Source organism: Macrobrachium rosenbergii, chromosome 27, assembly GCF_040412425.1.
Source record: "Macrobrachium rosenbergii isolate ZJJX-2024 chromosome 27, ASM4041242v1, whole genome shotgun sequence".
Lineage (NCBI taxonomy): Eukaryota > Metazoa > Arthropoda > Malacostraca > Decapoda > Palaemonidae > Macrobrachium > Macrobrachium rosenbergii.
Genome location: NC_089767.1, coordinates 4,517,120 through 4,536,749, shown reverse-complemented (window position 1 = coordinate 4,536,749; position 19,630 = coordinate 4,517,120). Strand labels below are relative to the sequence as shown.

At 38.0% G+C, this 19,630-nt stretch overlaps 1 protein-coding gene across 1 annotated transcript in view; it reads right to left on the bottom strand.

Moving 5' to 3' along the window:
- Positions 1-6,501: 6,501 nt before the first annotated feature.
- Positions 6,502-19,630, bottom strand: part of GMF (Glia maturation factor) — a 29,632-nt gene continuing 16,503 nt past the window's right edge. The window contains exons 3-4 of the mRNA XM_067128769.1: positions 17,176-17,361; positions 6,502-6,798 (exon numbers count right to left, since the gene is read on the bottom strand). Of these exons, the coding sequence (XP_066984870.1) occupies positions 6,659-6,798; positions 17,176-17,361 (326 nt within the window). The 3' untranslated portion in view covers positions 6,502-6,658. The remainder of the gene's footprint in view (positions 6,799-17,175; positions 17,362-19,630) is intronic.

Below are 19,630 nucleotides of genomic sequence, written 5' to 3'. Positions count from 1 at the left end.
TATACTCCACTATTAATGTACAAAATATATTGTCAGTAGTTACTAGAGTAAGTAGTCTTTTAAGAGGTCCACTGGTCTCTGTTGAAGAAAATGATGTCAGTATATGTATGCATATCTGAAAGGTGACAATTTGTGACAAATAATTTTGACCTCTTAACATTAATTTTCATGGCTGGATTTTATTTCAAAACTTTCCCTCCCATAGTAGTCCTTATAATTGTACTGTACTTTATAGGGTTATTAATGATGTCGTCAAAGGAGAACTTGTACTTTAGTAGTTGTCTTATTTATAATGGTCATCCGAGTATACTGCTTTGATTTCTTTTCTGGCTTTGGAAACATTTCATGTTAAACTAAAAACTCTTGAGAATTTTTTTTTCTGTATTTTTTCTTTTTGTATATCATGTAGCCTCCTTGAATTTCATAATTTGCATGATAATATTTATTTGCTTTCAAAAATCATTTTTCTTTCTTAAACTTGGTAAGGCCTTGAATAAGGTTTTGATTGCTCTCAGAACTTGGAGGAAGGTGAAGAGAGACAGCATGCTTCATTACTCAAGAATTCCAATTAGTGACATGGTTTAATGAGGTGAAATTCTGTTCAGCTTTGCTCCTAGTGCTTGAGCTGAGTCTGATCTCAGTAGACTGATTGACAATCCTTAAGGCTGCTTGTGTATCCAGGTGTCAAGCCTAGGAGAGTATGTAAGATGGGTTCATCCATTTATAATTGCAGCTCAGCAGTAGAAGTGACTAGTTCATGGCATTGGCTAAGACAAGTTTTTCAATTGCAGCTTGAAAGGATTGCAAGACTAGGATGTTACATGGATACCTTAACATTCTGTAAGAGTAGGAAGGCCAAGACTCATGCTGATAAGAACTGTGAAGAAGGAGTCTGTGATTGGCCAGGATGATCTGCTTGAGAGAGCAAGAGAGAGTATTGCAAGAGTTAGGTTATTGTTTCAGCTTTTAGAATCTGGTAGAGGCACCAATTGCCATTATGGCACAGATAAAGTAGCAAAAAGTTATGACCACTCAAATCTTTGACTCCAGTTTTCTCAAAAGGATTTTGGAGTTAATGCATTTTTAACTTGTATTTTCTCATCTCAAAACAAGGCTTTTGGACTTAATGCATTCTGCCTTTGTACAGCAGCCCTAGTTGCAAGAGGCTGTAGGCACATGGGTAAATTTTGTCCTCCCCTCTTCTTTTGTCACCCTCCTCTTCACTTTCTTCTTTGCCTTCCCCATCTCTGTATCAGCAGAAGCACAGAGAGAAGGCCAGGAAGGTAGCCATCTGCAAGAAGGTTGAGCAGTCTTCATATGGATGTTGCTTTTCTTAGGAGTGACAGTGTTCCCTGCAAGTGTTCAAGGGAACAGCTGATCATGGGTGCAGTGGGTGGATGAAGTCACAAATTTCTTAGTTTCCAAATCCTGGTGCATAAACCTGCTAGTTCACAGATGCATGATTGTTTTTCTAGGGATTATAGGACCAACCCTGACTCATCCCATGCACATACCTTTCTGGAGGTGCAAAAGGCAGAGCCTGTACCTCGCCATCCAGACTCCTTGAAGTTGGCTTAGTATGACCTAGGACAAGCTCACAACTGGTCTCCAGGCCATCACAAACATGATTACAGTCTGCCAAGCAGGTGCAGGGTCAAGCTAATGTATTTTTTCCCACTGCTGTAGTCAGGGTCCCTCTTGGCCCATGGTAGAACCCATAATGCCCAAGGTCCCTAGGCCAACGGAACTGCTATAGGCCAAGATGGAGAGCTACTTCGGTGAGGTTGTGGTGCTCATTCATAAGCACAGTGACCTCTGGGAAGCAACCAGGACTCATCAACATCCAGTCTTCTCCACTGGGTACATCTTGGGTTTTGTTCCAGAGGCTGCAACCATCGTTGTAAAGTCCTTAGGGAGAGGTATGACACCACTGTGACCTCTTGTCATTCTTGTGAATTGTTCTTATTCCCTGTTGCCTGAGGGAGGGGTCTGCTCATGCACTTAAAATGACAAATTTTTAATTAATTTGTATTTTTCATAACTAACACGCCTGCAGTCTCAACATTAGGATAAATCTTCTGGTGCCACTGGAAACTGGTAAAAAATATATATATATATAATTGTATATGCAAGGAGTTGGTGGCTTCTGGCATCTGTCACTAACGAGGTGGGTGACACCACCGACCAAAGCTTGATCTCGTGACGCCTCAGTTATTCTCCCAACCCATGGTAAACTGACAGAGGGGTGGCTGGAGGTAGGCGTTAAGTGTTATTTAAGACCACAGGTTTGTTAGTTATTAAAAATACAAATTAATTAAAATTTGTCATTTGTTCATACACAGAACAAACCTGAGTCTTAACATTAGGATAGACTCAGCAGACCTGGTCAATCTTCCTGGATAAGAGTTTTCTAAGGAAGATAACCTGAGCCTCTGAACTTATAGATATATGTGTATCTTAGGCTCAGACTACCTGGTTTAGTACAGTGCCTAAATTCATCGCGTATGCAGAAGGTGAAGAGCTATCTGTTCCAATAGCAAACCAATGTAGCCACCTACATGGGTTTGTTATCACTCCTCTCTCTCCTTGCTAGAGAGAGGAAGGATTTGCTACTGAAAGATATCCTTATATTAAGAACAAGAACTCTCACAGCATGACTGCTTCACTCACCTGTATCCAGCCAGTTCCAGCTTATGATGGCGCTATCTTCATACCGTCTGTAGGTAGAGAAAAGAGACCTGTCATCTCATTCATTTCACTTTCATACAAACATCTTAGGCAAGATACAAACTGTCCTGCTATGGGCACTGGATGAGCTACACAACTTGTTGAGCAGCCACCATCATACCTAAGGATAAAGTGTCCAAGGACCTGTGGGCAACATCCCTCAGGTAGAAGGAAGTGAAAGTGGTTTGATGAAGCCATGAACCAGCATTCAAAACTATGGACAGATAGATTCTTGAATGCCAAGGAGGAACTCAGTCCTCTAATGTCATGTGCTCTTGCATGCACGGTATTGTCAGTAGACACTGATGATGAGGAGTATGCATTGTTGATCACTTCTCGCAGCCAGAACGAGATTGTATTCTTGGACACCTCTTTCTTGACCCGCCCTGTGCTAACAAAAAGCCTTCAACACTGGTCTGAGGTGTCGAGTCCTTTTTAGATAAGCACGCAGTGATCTAACGGGGCAAAGAAGCAATTCGTCTGGATCGTTGTCAACATAATCGCCCAATGAAGGGATAGAAAAGGAGGTGAACCTGTCATCTTGAATTGCAGGGTTTTCAGTCTTAGCCATGAATTCTGGGACAAATTCAAAGGCTATTGACCCTCAAAGCCACAAATTCCAGGACAAATTCAAAGGCTATTGACCCTCAAAGCCACAAATTCCAGGACAAATTCAAAGGCTATTGACCCTCAAAGCCACAAATTCCAGGACAAATTCAAAGGCTATTGACCCCTAACCCCTGTTGTGTTATAACATCATATGGCAGACCTTGAAGTTTGCCCACCCTTTTCAATGAAGCCAAGGCTGTCAGGAAGACTATCTTAAGGGTCAAGTGTCTATACAAAGCCTGATGTAAAGGTTCATAAGGAGTTCAGGTGAGGCTACGCAGTACCAGAGTTAGATTCCAGGCAGGAGGTTTGAGCTCTCTACGGGAACATGACTGCTCAAAACTTTTGACCAGCTTAGATACCTTCCAAGATGTAGATATGTCCACATTCCTCATATGAAGAACCAAAGCCAAAGAAGGCCTGTAGCCCTTTATGGCAGAAACAGAAAGATGCCTTTCCGATCTGAAATAGATTGAAAAATCAGCTATCTGCTGAACAGGAGGTTCCAAGTGGAGAGTAACCCTGTCGACGACACCGATCACAGTAGACGGCCCACTTCCCCTGGTATGCGGAAGTAGACTTCCTGAGGTATCCTGACATTTGAATTGCTGCTCCTCGAGAGAAGCCTCTCGTTCGCAGGAGGTGCTTGATAGTGTCCATCCATGAAGAGATTGGGAACTTATCAACTGATGGTACCTCTCGACATGAGGTTGACAAAGTAGATTGTGCCAAGGGGGGTATCTCTCTCAGAACTGCTGTTAGCAGTGACAGCAGATCTGGAAACCATTCTGCTTGTGGCCATAAAGGAGCTACTAGCATCACCTTCTGGGACTCATCACTGTTCAGGACCTGGCAGATCAGGCAAAATGGGGGAAGGCGTATACGCCCAGGTTGTCCCAGGGATGTGGAAGGGCATACTCTGCCAAGGCAAACAAGTCTGGAACTACCGAACAGTAGACCTCTAACTTTCTGTTGAACCTTGTAGCGAAGAGGTCTATCACTGGAGTACATCATCACTGGGTCATATGCAGGTAACAGACCTTTTTGATAAGGGAAATCTTCGGCTTCTTCCTTCTTGTATGACTGAGAATAATCTCTGCCACAGAGACTCCTCAATGACAGCATAATCTTCCAATCAAGCTTTCTTGTAAAGGAACCTGTGACAGTGCTTACAACTTCACTATCCTTCAAGATACTTCTCTTGGAGACATTCCTGGGATGAAGTGGAGGCATCCCATCTTTACAATTGTTGGATTCAGCACAAGTTTTCCTCAACTTGACCAGCTCAGCTACTTCAGTTAGTCTGTCATTGTTCCTAGTTTTCCACCCCATTCTTCTTGTCAGTGAATCTGGCATAGAATGAGAAACTTTATCATGCTTGATGCTACTTCGCTGTTGCCTCTGTCAGATCATAGTACATACCAATATCTCACACACTAGCCATCTGAGAGAGTGTTGTACCTCCCCTTCTGACTTGTGTCCTTTAAGTGGTTTTCCAGACCTCATTAGCAAGGGAAAGGACCTGGATTCTGCTTGTTTAGTTTGGAGTTTCAACTGTTGATTAGGTTTTGAGGTTACGCACCTGATTTACCAGCTCCCTTTGTTGTTTCTACAAGAGGACACTGATGGGCTTCTTAGCTCCTTGTTCCTTTGGCCTTTGTTGGTGCTTTAATCATTGTTGTTGCCTTCCCACCACCTACCAGACAACTGTGCATCCTACCTAAGGTTCATGGTTTGACTTAGATTGGCAAAGAGATGACTGAGGACACCAGGTATCTTCACTTCCTTTGGCAGATGCAGGTGAGCTATACAAGTGAACATCTTTCCAAAGACGTGTGACAATGTGATCCATGTCCTCTCCTCTTTTTAACAAGGGTTTTGGGTCTGGGTGATAAGAGCACTATCTTTCATCCTTGGCTGGTCGAGTGCCTACCTACTGACCTCAATTTTCCATTCCCTAAATGGGAAAAAATTTTCCATGAACCTTCCCCGTCATGCTGAGCACAGGGCCCTGTCAGCTTCTTATATCAGATGTCAGGTTTTATTGAAGGATATAGGAGTAAGCCTCCACCTGCTCATGCACTTGATCAGGAAGGTGGCATTTCTAGGCAATGATGAACCATCCTGCCAGTCTATCGCCTTTGCTGCGTACTCTTAGGGACATGCTAGGGGTTCATAACCTAGTGTTGCAATTCTTTCATGTCCGTCATGTTCCACAAGACAAATTCGCCCACATAAGGATGAAGCCCTGTTTCCTCAGCAGGACAGATTGTAAATTCAGAATAATTTGCATTTTTCCTAGACAAATATGAAATCGTGTACATAATCCTCCCTTACCATTGTGGCATTTATTTCTGTCGCCAAAGGAAAAAGCGATGGGTTACAGACAGGTGAGTGGGCAGAACCCAGTTGCTAGCTGACCTATCACTGTTAACTACCATGTTACCAAGTGTCAATGACTGGACCAGCTATCACTGAAAGTGTAACCATATAAAAACTAAAGGTTTGTATATCTATGACCCCCACAGGGGTGTAGAGCTTTCATTGCACTTCACCGGGCGCTCTTTAGGCATTACTAAAGGTTCTATGCAGTGTCCCTTCAGCCCCTAGCTGCACCCCTTTTCATTCCTTTTACGGTACCTCCATTCATACTTTTTTTCTAACATCTTGCTATCCACCCTCTCCTAACAATTATTTCAAAGTGCAAGCTGCGAGGTTTTCCCCATTACACCTTTCAAACCTTTTTGCTAACAATTTCCGTTACAGCGCTGAATGACCTCATAGGTCCCAGTGCTTGGCCTTTGGCCCAAAAACACTATTCCATTCGATTCCTATATCTAAGACAAAGCAAATTATCCTGAAATTACAGCGTTTCCCTTTGGATTTCTCCACTGTAGGATAAAGGACTACTAGTGGCTTCATTTCTGTTAGAAGCAGGATATGCCTCACTCTTTAGGGCTTTCCCTGAATACACTTTGATCAGAAGTGCATTTCTTCTATTTCTTGGTTTGAAATATCTTCTGAATTCTTTAAGCCTTTCAAAAGTGTTTTAGACTGTAATAGATAAATTAACTGCTATATGAAAAATCTGTGAAACTGTCTGCATGTATTTTCTACTGACCTGTGTCTGTGTGACTAACTTTCCTGCTGAAGAAAAACAAATTCTTATAATGTAACAATTTTATTATATCCTTTTATAATAAATTCTTCCATTATTTTTTCATATTTTTTATGATTACATTAAAAAGCATAATGTGAAAAAGAATATACTGTATATAGAAACTTATATAAATGTATATTTGTGCGATTAACCTATGGATCTTTACTTATTAAGATTACTCTGAATCCAGTCATCATCAAGTTCCTCAATGTCTCGCACCTGGAAGACTTTGGTAAGGTCACATTCCTTGATCATGTAATTGTAACTTCCAGCGTACATCATCTGGAGCTGTGGCTGGCAATCTAAAAGGGAAAAAAAACCTGATTACTAAAAAAATACATGATTTTAAGCATGTAAATACTAATCTTAAGCATTTATTAAATAATACAGGAATAAGAGAACACTTATTGAAAGGTAACCTTTGACTGTAGTACAAAGTGACATGATACCATGCAGGTAAACATATCTTCAATTGCATTTACCCCTCTCTGAATCGATACAAACTCCTACAAAGCTCCTGACTTACAACCGGGTTAAATTCTCAAATCTTGACACACTAGACAGATCGTAAGTCATCCAACAGCATACAATGAACTGCATTAGCTGTTATTGCATTACTTACTACATAAGATTATTTTTTATATATTTGTCTGCATTGATGTAGAAATAAATGAGTTCCTCTCCTCTCCTTTTCTACTCCTTTGAGGTTCAATAATTTGTTTTCATTGCTTAACCGAGCAACCAACATTCTCGATCTTTTGTTTAAATAATTTTAAAATTACTCCATTGTAAGTTAACTTTTAAAATGACTCCAATATAAGTTATTCCTTCTATCCAATTGCTGCTCTTAAGAAAATTTTTAACATGCTTTTACCAATTATTTAACCCACATTTTTATCTTGCTTTCACCAGTGATTTAACCATCCACATTTCTTCTGCTTCACTGCTCAACCTTCTCCTCCTTTTTGCTTCAATCTGAAGTACTTCTCTTTATCTCAAGATGGAATTCCATTATTTAGTTAAATGTTTAAGGCTTCCAAGAGACAGTTCCTACAAATTTCACCACCATCTCAATCTGAAGTACTCCTCTTTATCTCAAGATGGAATTCCATTATTAGTTAAATGTTTAAGGCCTCCAAGAGACAGTTCCTACAGATTTCACCACCATCTCCAATTCATTTCAATGCTTTCGGATGAAAATGCACGTGAACATTCCCTTTTATTGTCATTTTTGGTATGGAAGTTACTTCCAATACGTCTATGAGAAATCTCTTTTGGTACTTAATTTTTTTTCCAAATCTGGCATTTTTTTAACTTTCACTAGCATGGAAGCATTTATGTTGTTCCTTTTGGAGTACTATTCACATATAAGTATTTTTTCCATATTTTTTACCTCTTTGTCTGCTTTGTTTATGTCCTAGGGGTTCACAATGACTGTAGGAAATCATGTTTCATTTATTTTACTCATAAATTTTCTATTCAGAGTCGTTATTTTCTATTTAGATTGGTGATTTCTAACATTCGTACACATTACTTTTATATCAAGAGGTTTTATGTTAATTTTTCTGCAATTGCACTGAATGAGGGATAATTTAGTTTTTACCTGTTCAACTGCCAACCTCTTGGAAATAGTAAAGGAGATGAAAAATGCTGTATGCAATCTCTCAAGATCCACTTAAACAGTAGTCTTGCCCATCTCAGAAAAACTAACCAATGCTTCATGAAGTGCAGAACCTAATTAGGTGGTTATAGGACTTCAACTTTTCCACCCCTCCCTTCTTCAGATCTACCTCGTTCTACAATGCCTCTTCAGTGGGTTGGAGCACAATCTCTAAGGACAAGTTAACCAACAGTTTATCAATAGCAGGTGAGCAGGGCCTTAATATCAACCTTCTAGAACTCAATACTGTCCATTTTGGTTGGAAATCTTTTTGGGATCAGATCTGGGATCTGTAGAAGCCTTATTTGGGCAACACAATTGCATTACATATTAATTTTCCACCTCATTCCACGTTAGCAATTCAGTCTCAACTTTGGGCAGTAAACACTGCATCCCACTAGATGGCTGAGCACTTTGCTGAAAGAGATGGGTTTGCACAGTGCAAGAAAATTAGCAATGGCCACAAGATAGTTTTTGTACCCCAGGAGGTTCAACCATACCCTCAAGGGCAGTTCAAAGTGCCCTGACAAAGCTAGACCTCTATTTTTCTCTATCCTATTTTTCTTTTTTCCCTTCTTAACTTCTAATGTACCAATGATGACTCCTGTCAGCAAAATTACCAAAATTTGACTCTCGCTGGTTCTGACAATTGACATCATGCTTCTTAACCCACAAAACAGAGTTCCTGACATGGTCAAGAAAGGTGAAACTGTACTTTAAACCTTTCCCTCAGTGCTGGGTACGATCTCACTGGATTGGAGACCCTTAGGTACTGAGGAGCAATGATAAGGCAGCATTCTACCCTGTAGGAAAGGGTGGGGGTGGGAGAGTTCTTGAGAAAATCTTAAATACTGTGTTACACAAAATATTTCTTGACAGCAACAAAGGGGTAACTGAAAATGGCATGAATACCTGTCCCAAACTACGACCAGAATAAAGTAGAAAATAAAATTTAAGGCTGACTCAATACTCACTGAACCATATATCAACAAATAGTGGGTCTTGATTCCTTCCTCTCAAAACACTTCTTCAGTTCTCAAAAGCAGATTACAAAGTGGAATTTCTTCCCTTATGTGTCTAGCAAAGACTATACAATATACAACTCAATAAATTTTTGGAGAGATTGTTGGTCCAACACAAGTGTATTTCAGACTTCAAAAAACAAACAAATGGTTGACTGAAATCATTAAAGCTCAGTTATTGGTTCTCCAAAATATCAAAGGCATAAAAGGAATGAAAGCAATGGTCACTATGTTTAATTACTGTATATCCCAGTTAAAGATATAGCACCTCACTTTTATGAAGAAAGTAAAAGATACTGCACCTCACCTTCATGAGGAAGACATTTAGTCAGTTATAAATGATTTGTTTAACCATTTATAACTAACTAAATGTCTTCCTCATGAAGAAGACATGTTGCCAGTAAAAAAGTAGAACACCAAAGCCCTGGAAAAATGCTTATACTGTAACTGCCTCTTTTCATGTTATTTTTGTGACTACAGGCAGTCCCCGGTTTACGACGGGGGTTCCATTTTTACGCCGCGTCGTAAACCAAAAAATCGTTGAAAATCATCAAAAATCCTAAGAAAACCTTACTTTTAATGCTTTGGGTGTATTGAAAACGATGTAAACTGCATTTTTATTGAGTTTTTCATCAAAAAAACCTCCAAATTTTGATGATTCTGCAGTTTTGGAACCATATTTCCTCCGTCGGATCGGCGTACGACGCGTCGTAACCCTGGAACATGCATCGTAAACTGGGAAATAATTTTTGATAAATATATTTGAAAAGCGTCGTAACCTCGGAACGTCGTAAGCTGAACCCATCGTAAACCGGGACTGCTTGTAATACATTTTTTATGATAAAAATGTATTTAGTCCAAAAATAACATGAAAATACAGTAATCAATGAACATTTTTTGACAAAAAAATCCGTGAATTACCGAATTTTCCACGATTTATTGAAAAATGTGTTCACAGAAAATTCCGCGAATAAGCCGGGTTCCACTGTAATGATATCCATGACCTACAAATGTATCAGACCCCCCTGCAAACATATATCAATATGGCAATAAAAACTACAAAAAATAAAATTGGAAAAACTACTACCACAGAAAATTCTTGGTCAGAACTGGGAGGTTTGCCTAATCATACCTAAACTGCTACAATACGAGTTATTTTCCATATCTGGACATGTACTTAAGGACCGGATCTGCACTGTCCCTAACAGCTTTAACCATGTACTTGAACACCATATGCAAAACAAAAAGCTACTACAGCATGGCAGCAAAGGACGCTAAGCTGGAGTTAAAAACACAAGGGTTCCTTTAGCCATGAAAAAATTCCTCTTACAAAACAATACTAAGAAACCAGGTTTCCCAATTCTCCAGTATTAGCATCAAAATACAACAGCATCCAGAAATACCAGTAGCATAACAACCATATCCATATTAAGCCTGATCAAATAAGGAAAACAAAAGAAAAATACTAGAAAACAACTCCCCTAAGAGGCAAAATAATTACAATGAAAATAACAAGAAAAATAAATCTGTTAGACCTATAAAGCTACGCACCAATCAACCTTGTACTAACACCAAAGAAAAAATACAGGAAATTCAACACCCTACAATAAAAAATAAGGTTGAATACCAAGAACCCATAAGAATAAAAGAAAAATGTATAGAAGAAAGATATCAAGAAAAGAAATTGTCCCATCATCAGTTACTGGAGCCAAAGTAAAACTACCAAATATATGTAATTAATTAAAAATTTAGACCAAAATTGTGACTCTAATGCCTGTTTTAATAGAAACATGAAGCAAAGTTAAAAATATACCAAAGCTTTAGCATAAAAATTTTACCAAAAACAAATTCAAATAAAAACAAACTTGAATCCACTATAGCTGTTGTGTGCACATCAACTTTTGATGTACTTATTACAGAGGAGTCTCATACTTATTATAGACAAAATCATATAAAAAAAATTGCATATGAAATCAAAATGTTAAAAGAAAAACCATAATTCAATAAACTCCAAAGTAAAACATCAACAGAGTACTGTACTTTTATATGACAAAATCTGACCAACTCCCATAATCCCTTAAATAACTACATCATTCAGTACAATATTAGCAGAATTAAAACCTGAATATCTCTCGTCAAAATCCTTTGTATCCTTCAAAAACACCTTTCTACTACCGTGTTTTGCAACTTACAAACTATTCAAGTCCTTCACTGAGATATTTTTATCTGGCATCTTCATGATCCCATAATGAAATGAATCTGGGAACTACAATATATATGCATATGGAAATATAGCAGTATACAGTAATTACAAATTACTGTATCTTAATTTTCAAATATCAGCTATAAAACTACCTTGAAAACAGTTCACATTATTAACTGATAAAATATATCAAACGAGAATTATAACTCACGACGCCTACAGACCTTACGGTAATATTCAACAACCAGCATTAACAACAGTAAATATTAATACTCACAATCCAACTTGGAATATCAATTGCTTTACAGCAGATAAAACTAAGTTGTGGAGTGAAGAACTAGTGAATATGAACAAGCTTTGAAGTGTTAATGACGGCAAAATAAAATATGTGGTCCTCCTGTGTGGTAGACAGGTTTGACTGGAATATAATTGATGATCTGTATAGCAGTGATCAATTTCCAATCTTAATACATGTATGTAGAGCAGTGATTCTCAAACTGGGTGCCGTGGCACCCTGGGGTGCCACAGACAGTGCCTATGGGTGCCGCAAGATTGTCATGAATTTTGCCTTGGCTAGATCATCTCAATGAACATTTGCAAAAAAAAAGAAAAGTTTGCAGAAGTCTTCATATAATTATCATCGGTGTGTCTACTCCAATTATGTTTATCTAATTCTTATGATATATTCATTGTTTGCGCTGTATATTTCTGCATCGGTGTTCTAATTTTGGTTTGAGTATGGATAATTTTATTAATTAAAATAATTTAATTCATGCGATATGGTGGGATGGTGAAGAAGGGTTGCCACGGTAATGATTACATTAGTTAGGGTGCTATCACTAAAAAAAGGTTGAGAACCACTGAATTGTAGAGCATCACAACTGCTTATATTCCTCATTTTTATCTTGGTAGAACTGACTGGAGTCTATATCAGGTGCACAATGGAGAAATTCTTCCTTATACCGTAAACACTTGAGTAAGCCTAATGAAATTTAACAGATTTATCACAAATTTCAAAACCAATGCTGTAGATAGTTATTACTGTCCTCATTGTTCTACTGCTCCCTGTTTAAAGTCCTCTGGAAGTCTGACATTTTCAAAATTAATAAAACTAAACATTCAACAGGAAAAACAGAGACAAGATACACTACACAGAAGATGCCAGACTACTGAGCTAATTTATTTAGCTCTAAAAGAATTGGCTGGAAGGATTTGTCCTCAATGATGAAGTTGGGATTTTATTAAAGTTTCTTAAAGAGTCTGTACTGTAATTGGCTTGATAAAAAATGGAGAATCTGACAAAATTTCTTTAACTGATTTGTTCCCCAAGCTTGGCATTTGTTGTCTATTATATTTTGAAATATTCACACATACAAAAAGGCTAATTGTTAGTATTCCTCCACAGTCTGTACAGTACATGTATGAAGTGACCAATTCCAAGAGAATTCAAAATTATCTGCATGTTTCACTCCTTTTGATAAGATTAATTCCATATTCCACCAGTGGGTTTGATCAGCTTTAATTTGTTACTATCATGTCCTTGTTGCACATATCCTGTCATTCATTGATTATAACTGGTTTTACAGTTACATCGTTGCAGTATTAGAAATATCTACAAGTGACTTTGTCATAACAGTTGCAGTTTAGGTGTTATTTTATCTACTTTTCATTTCCTTTAATGCCTACACTGGCAGGAAACCAGTACACTGTATATGTATTTCTGTATTTTTACCACCTTTATATAATCTGTGAAGTGAAAATTTAATGTTGTAAAAGGGTATTTTCTGTATTGTAATTCTGGAGGGTTTCTACAGCACTTCTAAAGTCACTAAAAATTACATATTTCTGCAGTGCTATGCAGTGGGCCCCTGGTATTCGCGAGGGATGCACTACACATTATCGCTACTCATGAAACGGGTTAGAGGTGGTTCACCACTTTCAACTTGGACAGAATAGTTAAATAGTTTGGGGAAGATTTAAAAGCTCCAGTGCATATTTTGAGTCTCCCATCATAAACTGGATCCAGACTTTTCAAAGTTGTATCTGAGACTAAACTGTATAACTAACATCCATAATCTGGAACAATCGTGATAGTTGCTTTGTACAGAAATGTCAAGGCTCCCCAATTTGTGTGAGATAATTTCTTTATTAAACTTTAAGTATTTTTACATTTGGCTTTTATTTGGCCTATACAGGCTTTCCAATTTAGGTGTGTCAAACCTTATGCCTAAGAACTTTGCTATTTGATTTAGAGGTATATGATGATGTTTACGTGTTAAGTCAATCTCATTTTTTCCACTTTGCATTTTATAGGGCATAGGTGCTGTGGTCTTTTCCATAGACAACTAGAAACTGGCTGATGAGGCCTAAGCTTCCATTTTAATGTGGCATTATTGATGATATATGGCATGCCATATTTGATGCTGTGTAATATGTATACCAATATCATCCATGTAAACACAGGCAGTCCCAGGTTATCGACGGGCTCAGTTATCAGCGATCTGGTTTTTCAGGGCTTGTCTAGCGATGAAAATTGGCGATTTTCGGCACCAATATGTGCCGATTTCCGCTTCTCAGTGCTGATAATCACGTATTGGCACCGATACATACCTAACAGAGGCGCCGATAACCGAAAATCTGCAATTTATGCTTATCGTCATGCCATCAGAACAGAACCCCGTCGATAACCAGGGAATGCCTGTATTATTTTTTTACTCAAACTGGTAGTCGCCTTCTGATACCACTGTTACCAGTGTGAGAAAGTCTCTGAATAAATAGCAATTTGCACATGGAAGGTAAGGTCTGTTGGAAAATCTTCAATGAAAATTGGCAATCAACATGAGGCAGTCCCCGGTTAACAGCAGGGGTTCTGTTCCCAGCTGAACACAGCTAACCGAAAATCGCCAATAATTATGGTAATAAATGGTGTTTACGACATCGTAAGTGCCAATGAACCACTTATCAGTGCCAATAAACCGCTTACCAACACCAATAAACTAGTCACCGATGCTGATAAACCACTTTCTGTTGCCGAAAATCTGGTTAATGACGTCATTAGCCAAGCGCTGCAAAACTGGAACTCTGTTAAGCGATGCAGTTGATAAGCGAGGACTGCCTTTATTTTGTTTTAAATTAAATTCAGAATCTCCATGTGGTATCACACTTTTAGTATACCAAAGAAAATTGCTATTGTTATTTGTTTGCCCCCAGATCCTTGACCCTCTGTTGTTGTTAAGGGGCTTGGATGATGGCAGCTGAGAAACAGTTTCCCAGTGCTTTGATGAAGTTAAGACATCAAAGCCCTGAAAATCTTGTACCTCAGCTTTCCTTCTGTCAAAATAGACTTTATTATGAAGTCCTTGCAATAATTTGGATTACGTATAGAAAATTCTACTCTTGAAACTGATGGTGGGTGGAGGTGGACAGCATGCCTCCACCCATAAAACTGGGATACCTGACATGGCAGAGCAAGGTGAAACACTCTGTCAAACTTGCCCCTAGCACTGGGTCTAAACTTGACAGACTGACGACTCTTGTAGGGTTACCTACCCGGTAGGAACACATCCAGAATTAGTTTTAATTTTTTCATGTAATGATAACAACCAATAATCTTCACCCTCTGGTGTGCCTTTGATTCTCCCTTCAGATTTTTCCTATAAAAAGCAGCGAAACTGAAAAAACATTATAACCTTTAGAGGTAACAAAAAGAAAAACTAAATTCAGGCAGGATCCCACCTTCACTCATTTTGATTCTTTATTTGGAAAAGAGAACTGGTCATGGTTCTCAATTAAAGAGTGAAAACCAAGTATCATCACTAAGACTTCACCCTACTATTAAATAGACATTCAGCAGCTGAAAAGACTTTAATAAAAAAAAACCTAACAGTTGATTGAAGCAAAAACCAACCTGAGAGTTATCTTGTGATAGAATCTACAGATGACTTCAGAATTAAAGTAACAAAACATGACTCAATAAACAGTGTGCAAGGAACAATCATGTTGCCCAATAATGAAGATAACCAACCAAATGAAATAATTTCTTAGACTCTTAAAAACACTGTACAATAATGTGCAAGACTCAAGTCTATGACATTCAAACTATGAAAAATAAAGAAGCCTTTTTTTTAGGTAGCATAAATTATATTTGAAGGACAAGATCTTCCATTCTGGGAGACAAGGTTTTCTCATTCTTCCCACCCCAATCACCTAGTAAGGCAGAAAAGGATGGGCTACCTAGAACATCCAGTGGGCTGAATTTCCTTATGATACTCACACTCATACTTGGACAAATCATTATTATAATCAGCAGGGAGAGATGCTGCTGTGGGGACGGACTATTAATGCCAGACAAGTCGATACCTTTGGAAGACAGAGTGACAAGATTTCTTTGGTGGGGAGGGCTAACCCTTGCTGAAAGGAAGCACTCTTGGGAGGTGGTAAAGAAGTACAGAACGGCAGAAGAAAGGTCCATGCAGGATCCGATGGCATCACCAGTAGAGTAAAAGGCCCTGATAATGATGGTGAATGGCTCTTGTCCTTCCTTTTCCTTCATCCTAAACATTTCCTTTTTTTTTCACTGAGGAAAAGCCCTATCCACACATTCCTCACATTTGGAAGAATGGACACAGGCCTTACTGTGACACTGAGAACAGAACTTAATGTAGGTCTACAGATGCAGGAGACATGAAGTGGCCATCGGCCCTCAAGACCCTTACATCTACAGTGATCTTATTTCTTTGCCACAAGAGAAAAAGCACAGCAACCAAAGACAACAAAACAGAAAAAGAACAAAGGAATGTTAAACTCAGCTAAGTTCATCCAAAGGAAGAGGGAAAGTGAGAGCACAACCTCACATGAAAAGGTCGAAAGATTAGAGTGCATGGGCACCTATGAGGAAGGTATGTGGTCCCCCACCCCGTCACACCAGGGCCACCATATGGCTATCCATGAAGCTACATTTATTCAACTAGTCAGCTCTATGAATGAAAGATATTTTCTAATTTAAAAGGTGATGGCTTCTATTCCAGTAGGAAGAAATACCAATTACTGTACACACAAAACAAATCCATCCTTTTGAATGCTTAACAGACCACAATGAAATCAATTTTTTTTCTTTTTCAAATTTCCATCCTTAAATCATTTGCCATTATTTTTTCATTTATTTGCTCCACTTGTATCTCATCTTCCAGCATTTAATCTCTGACCAGTATACCTACTGTTTATATTTCTCTGTCACTATTAATTGTTTTTGTGCCTGCTCCTTTATATTTTTATCTCCTGCACAAAACAAATGCCTACATTTCTTCTAGCTAGCATTTTCACCACTTCCTACTTATTTGTCTCATTTCTCCATCATTAACTGTGTCTTTATCTGTTACAATATAATTGTTCCTGGGATTTTCAAACATTGTTTTTGGTCACTTTAATCCTTTGCTTTGGCAGGAATCCAGTGCTACTTCTCCCTCACAGTTTTTCAAATACAATTAAGTATTAAAAATTTTTAAAATACCTCCGCAGACATCTTTCTACAAAATATGCTACTGAGCAGCAACCAGCTTTATTGGATGCAGTCATCCTTTGTAATATATTTACCTACTTGTGAAAAGCACACTTGACCAACACTTACTGGTTGAATTCTGATTCTATGATCATTCAAGAATTAGTTACAAACGAACCATTTATAATTGGGGCTTATATAGATCAACACTATTTTTGAAATACAGTTTCACACTAAAGTCAACACGATTTTTGAAATACAATTTCATACTAAAGTAACACGAACAAAAATTCTGACCTCTAGGAGTAGTGAAGATGAAGGCCATGGGGAATGACACTCTTCCATCACTGTGGTTAATTCTCCAGGAAATGAGCACATACCGCGGCTGAGTATCAGGAATGGAATTCCTCAGGTCATCCACATCTTCAATATCTTCTAGTTCCTCATCCAAGATGATTTGGGATGACTGCTGATCTACTTTCACTGTAAAACCAAGACCGTAATTAGACGTGCAGCGAAATGGGTTTTAAATACAGTAATAGATTCCACCCTGAGATATGATGATGCTACAGAAACCCAGTAGAATAGCAACTTCTATAAACTGATTACTTTACAGCTAATGAATTTTCCAAATACATAAAGCCTTACTGCTGTAAGCCAAATAGCAACAGGCATAATATGCACAATAAGCAACTCCAAACCCTGATCATTTGAAATAAATTATATTCTTAACTTCTGTTTTCATCAATAAAGCCTGCATGGCAAGAACACCTGCTTATTGCTACAGCATCACTGAAAAAAAGAGCAATACAACACTGATAAAAGCATTCCATGTCCCCTTGAATTGTACGGTAATGTACACTACCATAATCCTACTATGAAATAAATAGGATTATACAATGAATCTGTCCCTTCAAACAGAGATAACCAGATATGCACATTCAAGTTAAGGTATCGCACCCCCACCGATAATACTAATAACAGAAACCTTACAATTACCCATATTTAAATTTCACTAATCTATTATTTACTTTCTCAGGAGCATTCTGAATTTTATCGCAAGAAAAACAACAGAACGTTCTTTGAAACACTTCCAACAGATATCAGTGTTGCAAGGCATCCCCCAAGCCAGCATTATATATCAAGAAAAGGAAAATTATAAAAAAAAAGACATGAGCCATATATTCAAGGAATCAAGCACAGCATATCAAAAGATACAGTTCAACCATTTTACACACTCAAGTACAGGAAGAGATAAAGATTCAAACCACATAGCACAATTCCAAATCAGTGCAGAGAACAGATGCAAGACAATAAGTACATGACAAGATTCGTAACTTATCTTTCTGCCATCAAAGTACATTCAAGTGATAGTAGGAAAGGAGCAATTTACCTCAAACTACCTGACTCTGCAGCTGAGGTACAGTGAACTACATAGTTTTGCATATACCATCCACTATAAAAATTAGAAGTTTTCATATACTTACCCAGCCAACTAACAGCATTCCATCTTGACTGAAATGATGTGCTGTTTCATTTGATCTACTAACAAATACTCTCATCTCCAACAATCTCAGCCACCCATTCCACCTACATAATTCATTTTTTTTTTTTTTTTTCTTCACTGTAGGACACAACTGGAGATTAGGAGGCAGGCCAGGGGAAGATGCCCATCAAGTGCAATGAGGAGGGGACTCCGGGAGCCCCTCCTGAGGCTGAAGTCTGTAAGAGCAAAGCTTAAGCTTCTACACCTACATCGAATGACTTGTGATACTCTACAAGAAAAACTTTTCTCACTTTGTAGAACACAGTACCTGGTGTATGTGCAAAGCTCAGGTATGTCTTACAATATTTTTGTATTGAACTAAGCATATTATGCAACCACTTTATGGCAAGCTTTCAATAACAAATTATGGCAAACTGCTATGTGTACTCTCCTAACTGCATGCTTAGAAAGAACCAAATTTTTTTTTAATGAACCACGTCAGCTTAGCATGAGACTGCTGTTTGCTATTATGAGTGACACCTTTAAAAATCTTTGACTGAAATTGTACTACTGTATATGCATGCAGATATGGCAAAGCAGGCTTAAACTGGCCTGCTTCACCAAATACACAACACTGAATGTCTGTCTTAACTTTTCTACTATCTGCAAATATGGAACTGGAGAATTCTAATCTTTTAAAATGGAGACAAGTTCTTGGAAGACTACTTAGGCTATAAATACAACTACAGCAAGTCTGCAGCGCTCTAATGAATATGATGCAATATTTTACACAGCTAACCAATACAGTATCAAAAATTCCTAACCCAGTATATAGTTAGAAAGTGAACTGAAGTACTGGACTGGGTGAGGAGCAGATGAACGTGGTAACAGTGGTCTGTGCTCTCATTCAAACTGTTGTTGCAATACTAGCAACAAATCCTTTCAACCTTTGTGTCATTCACATATTTATGATTTTGTTTATTAAACCTACATCTAGTAATCCATATAATGGCATATTAACTATGGTTTATTTAATTTAAAAGAAACTATAAGGTACTGACACAATCTTTTTTTTTCCGACAGTAAAGTACTTCAAAATACAAAGGACATCAATTATATCAAACATTTTGTCTGAATGTACTAAACATCATATATAAGAGATTTGTTAGACTTTATGTATGAAATACTGTACTGGTATTTCCTTCCCACAAGGCTAAAAAAAATGTGCCTCCTGAAAAAAAGAAAACCACACACAGACTGAATTCT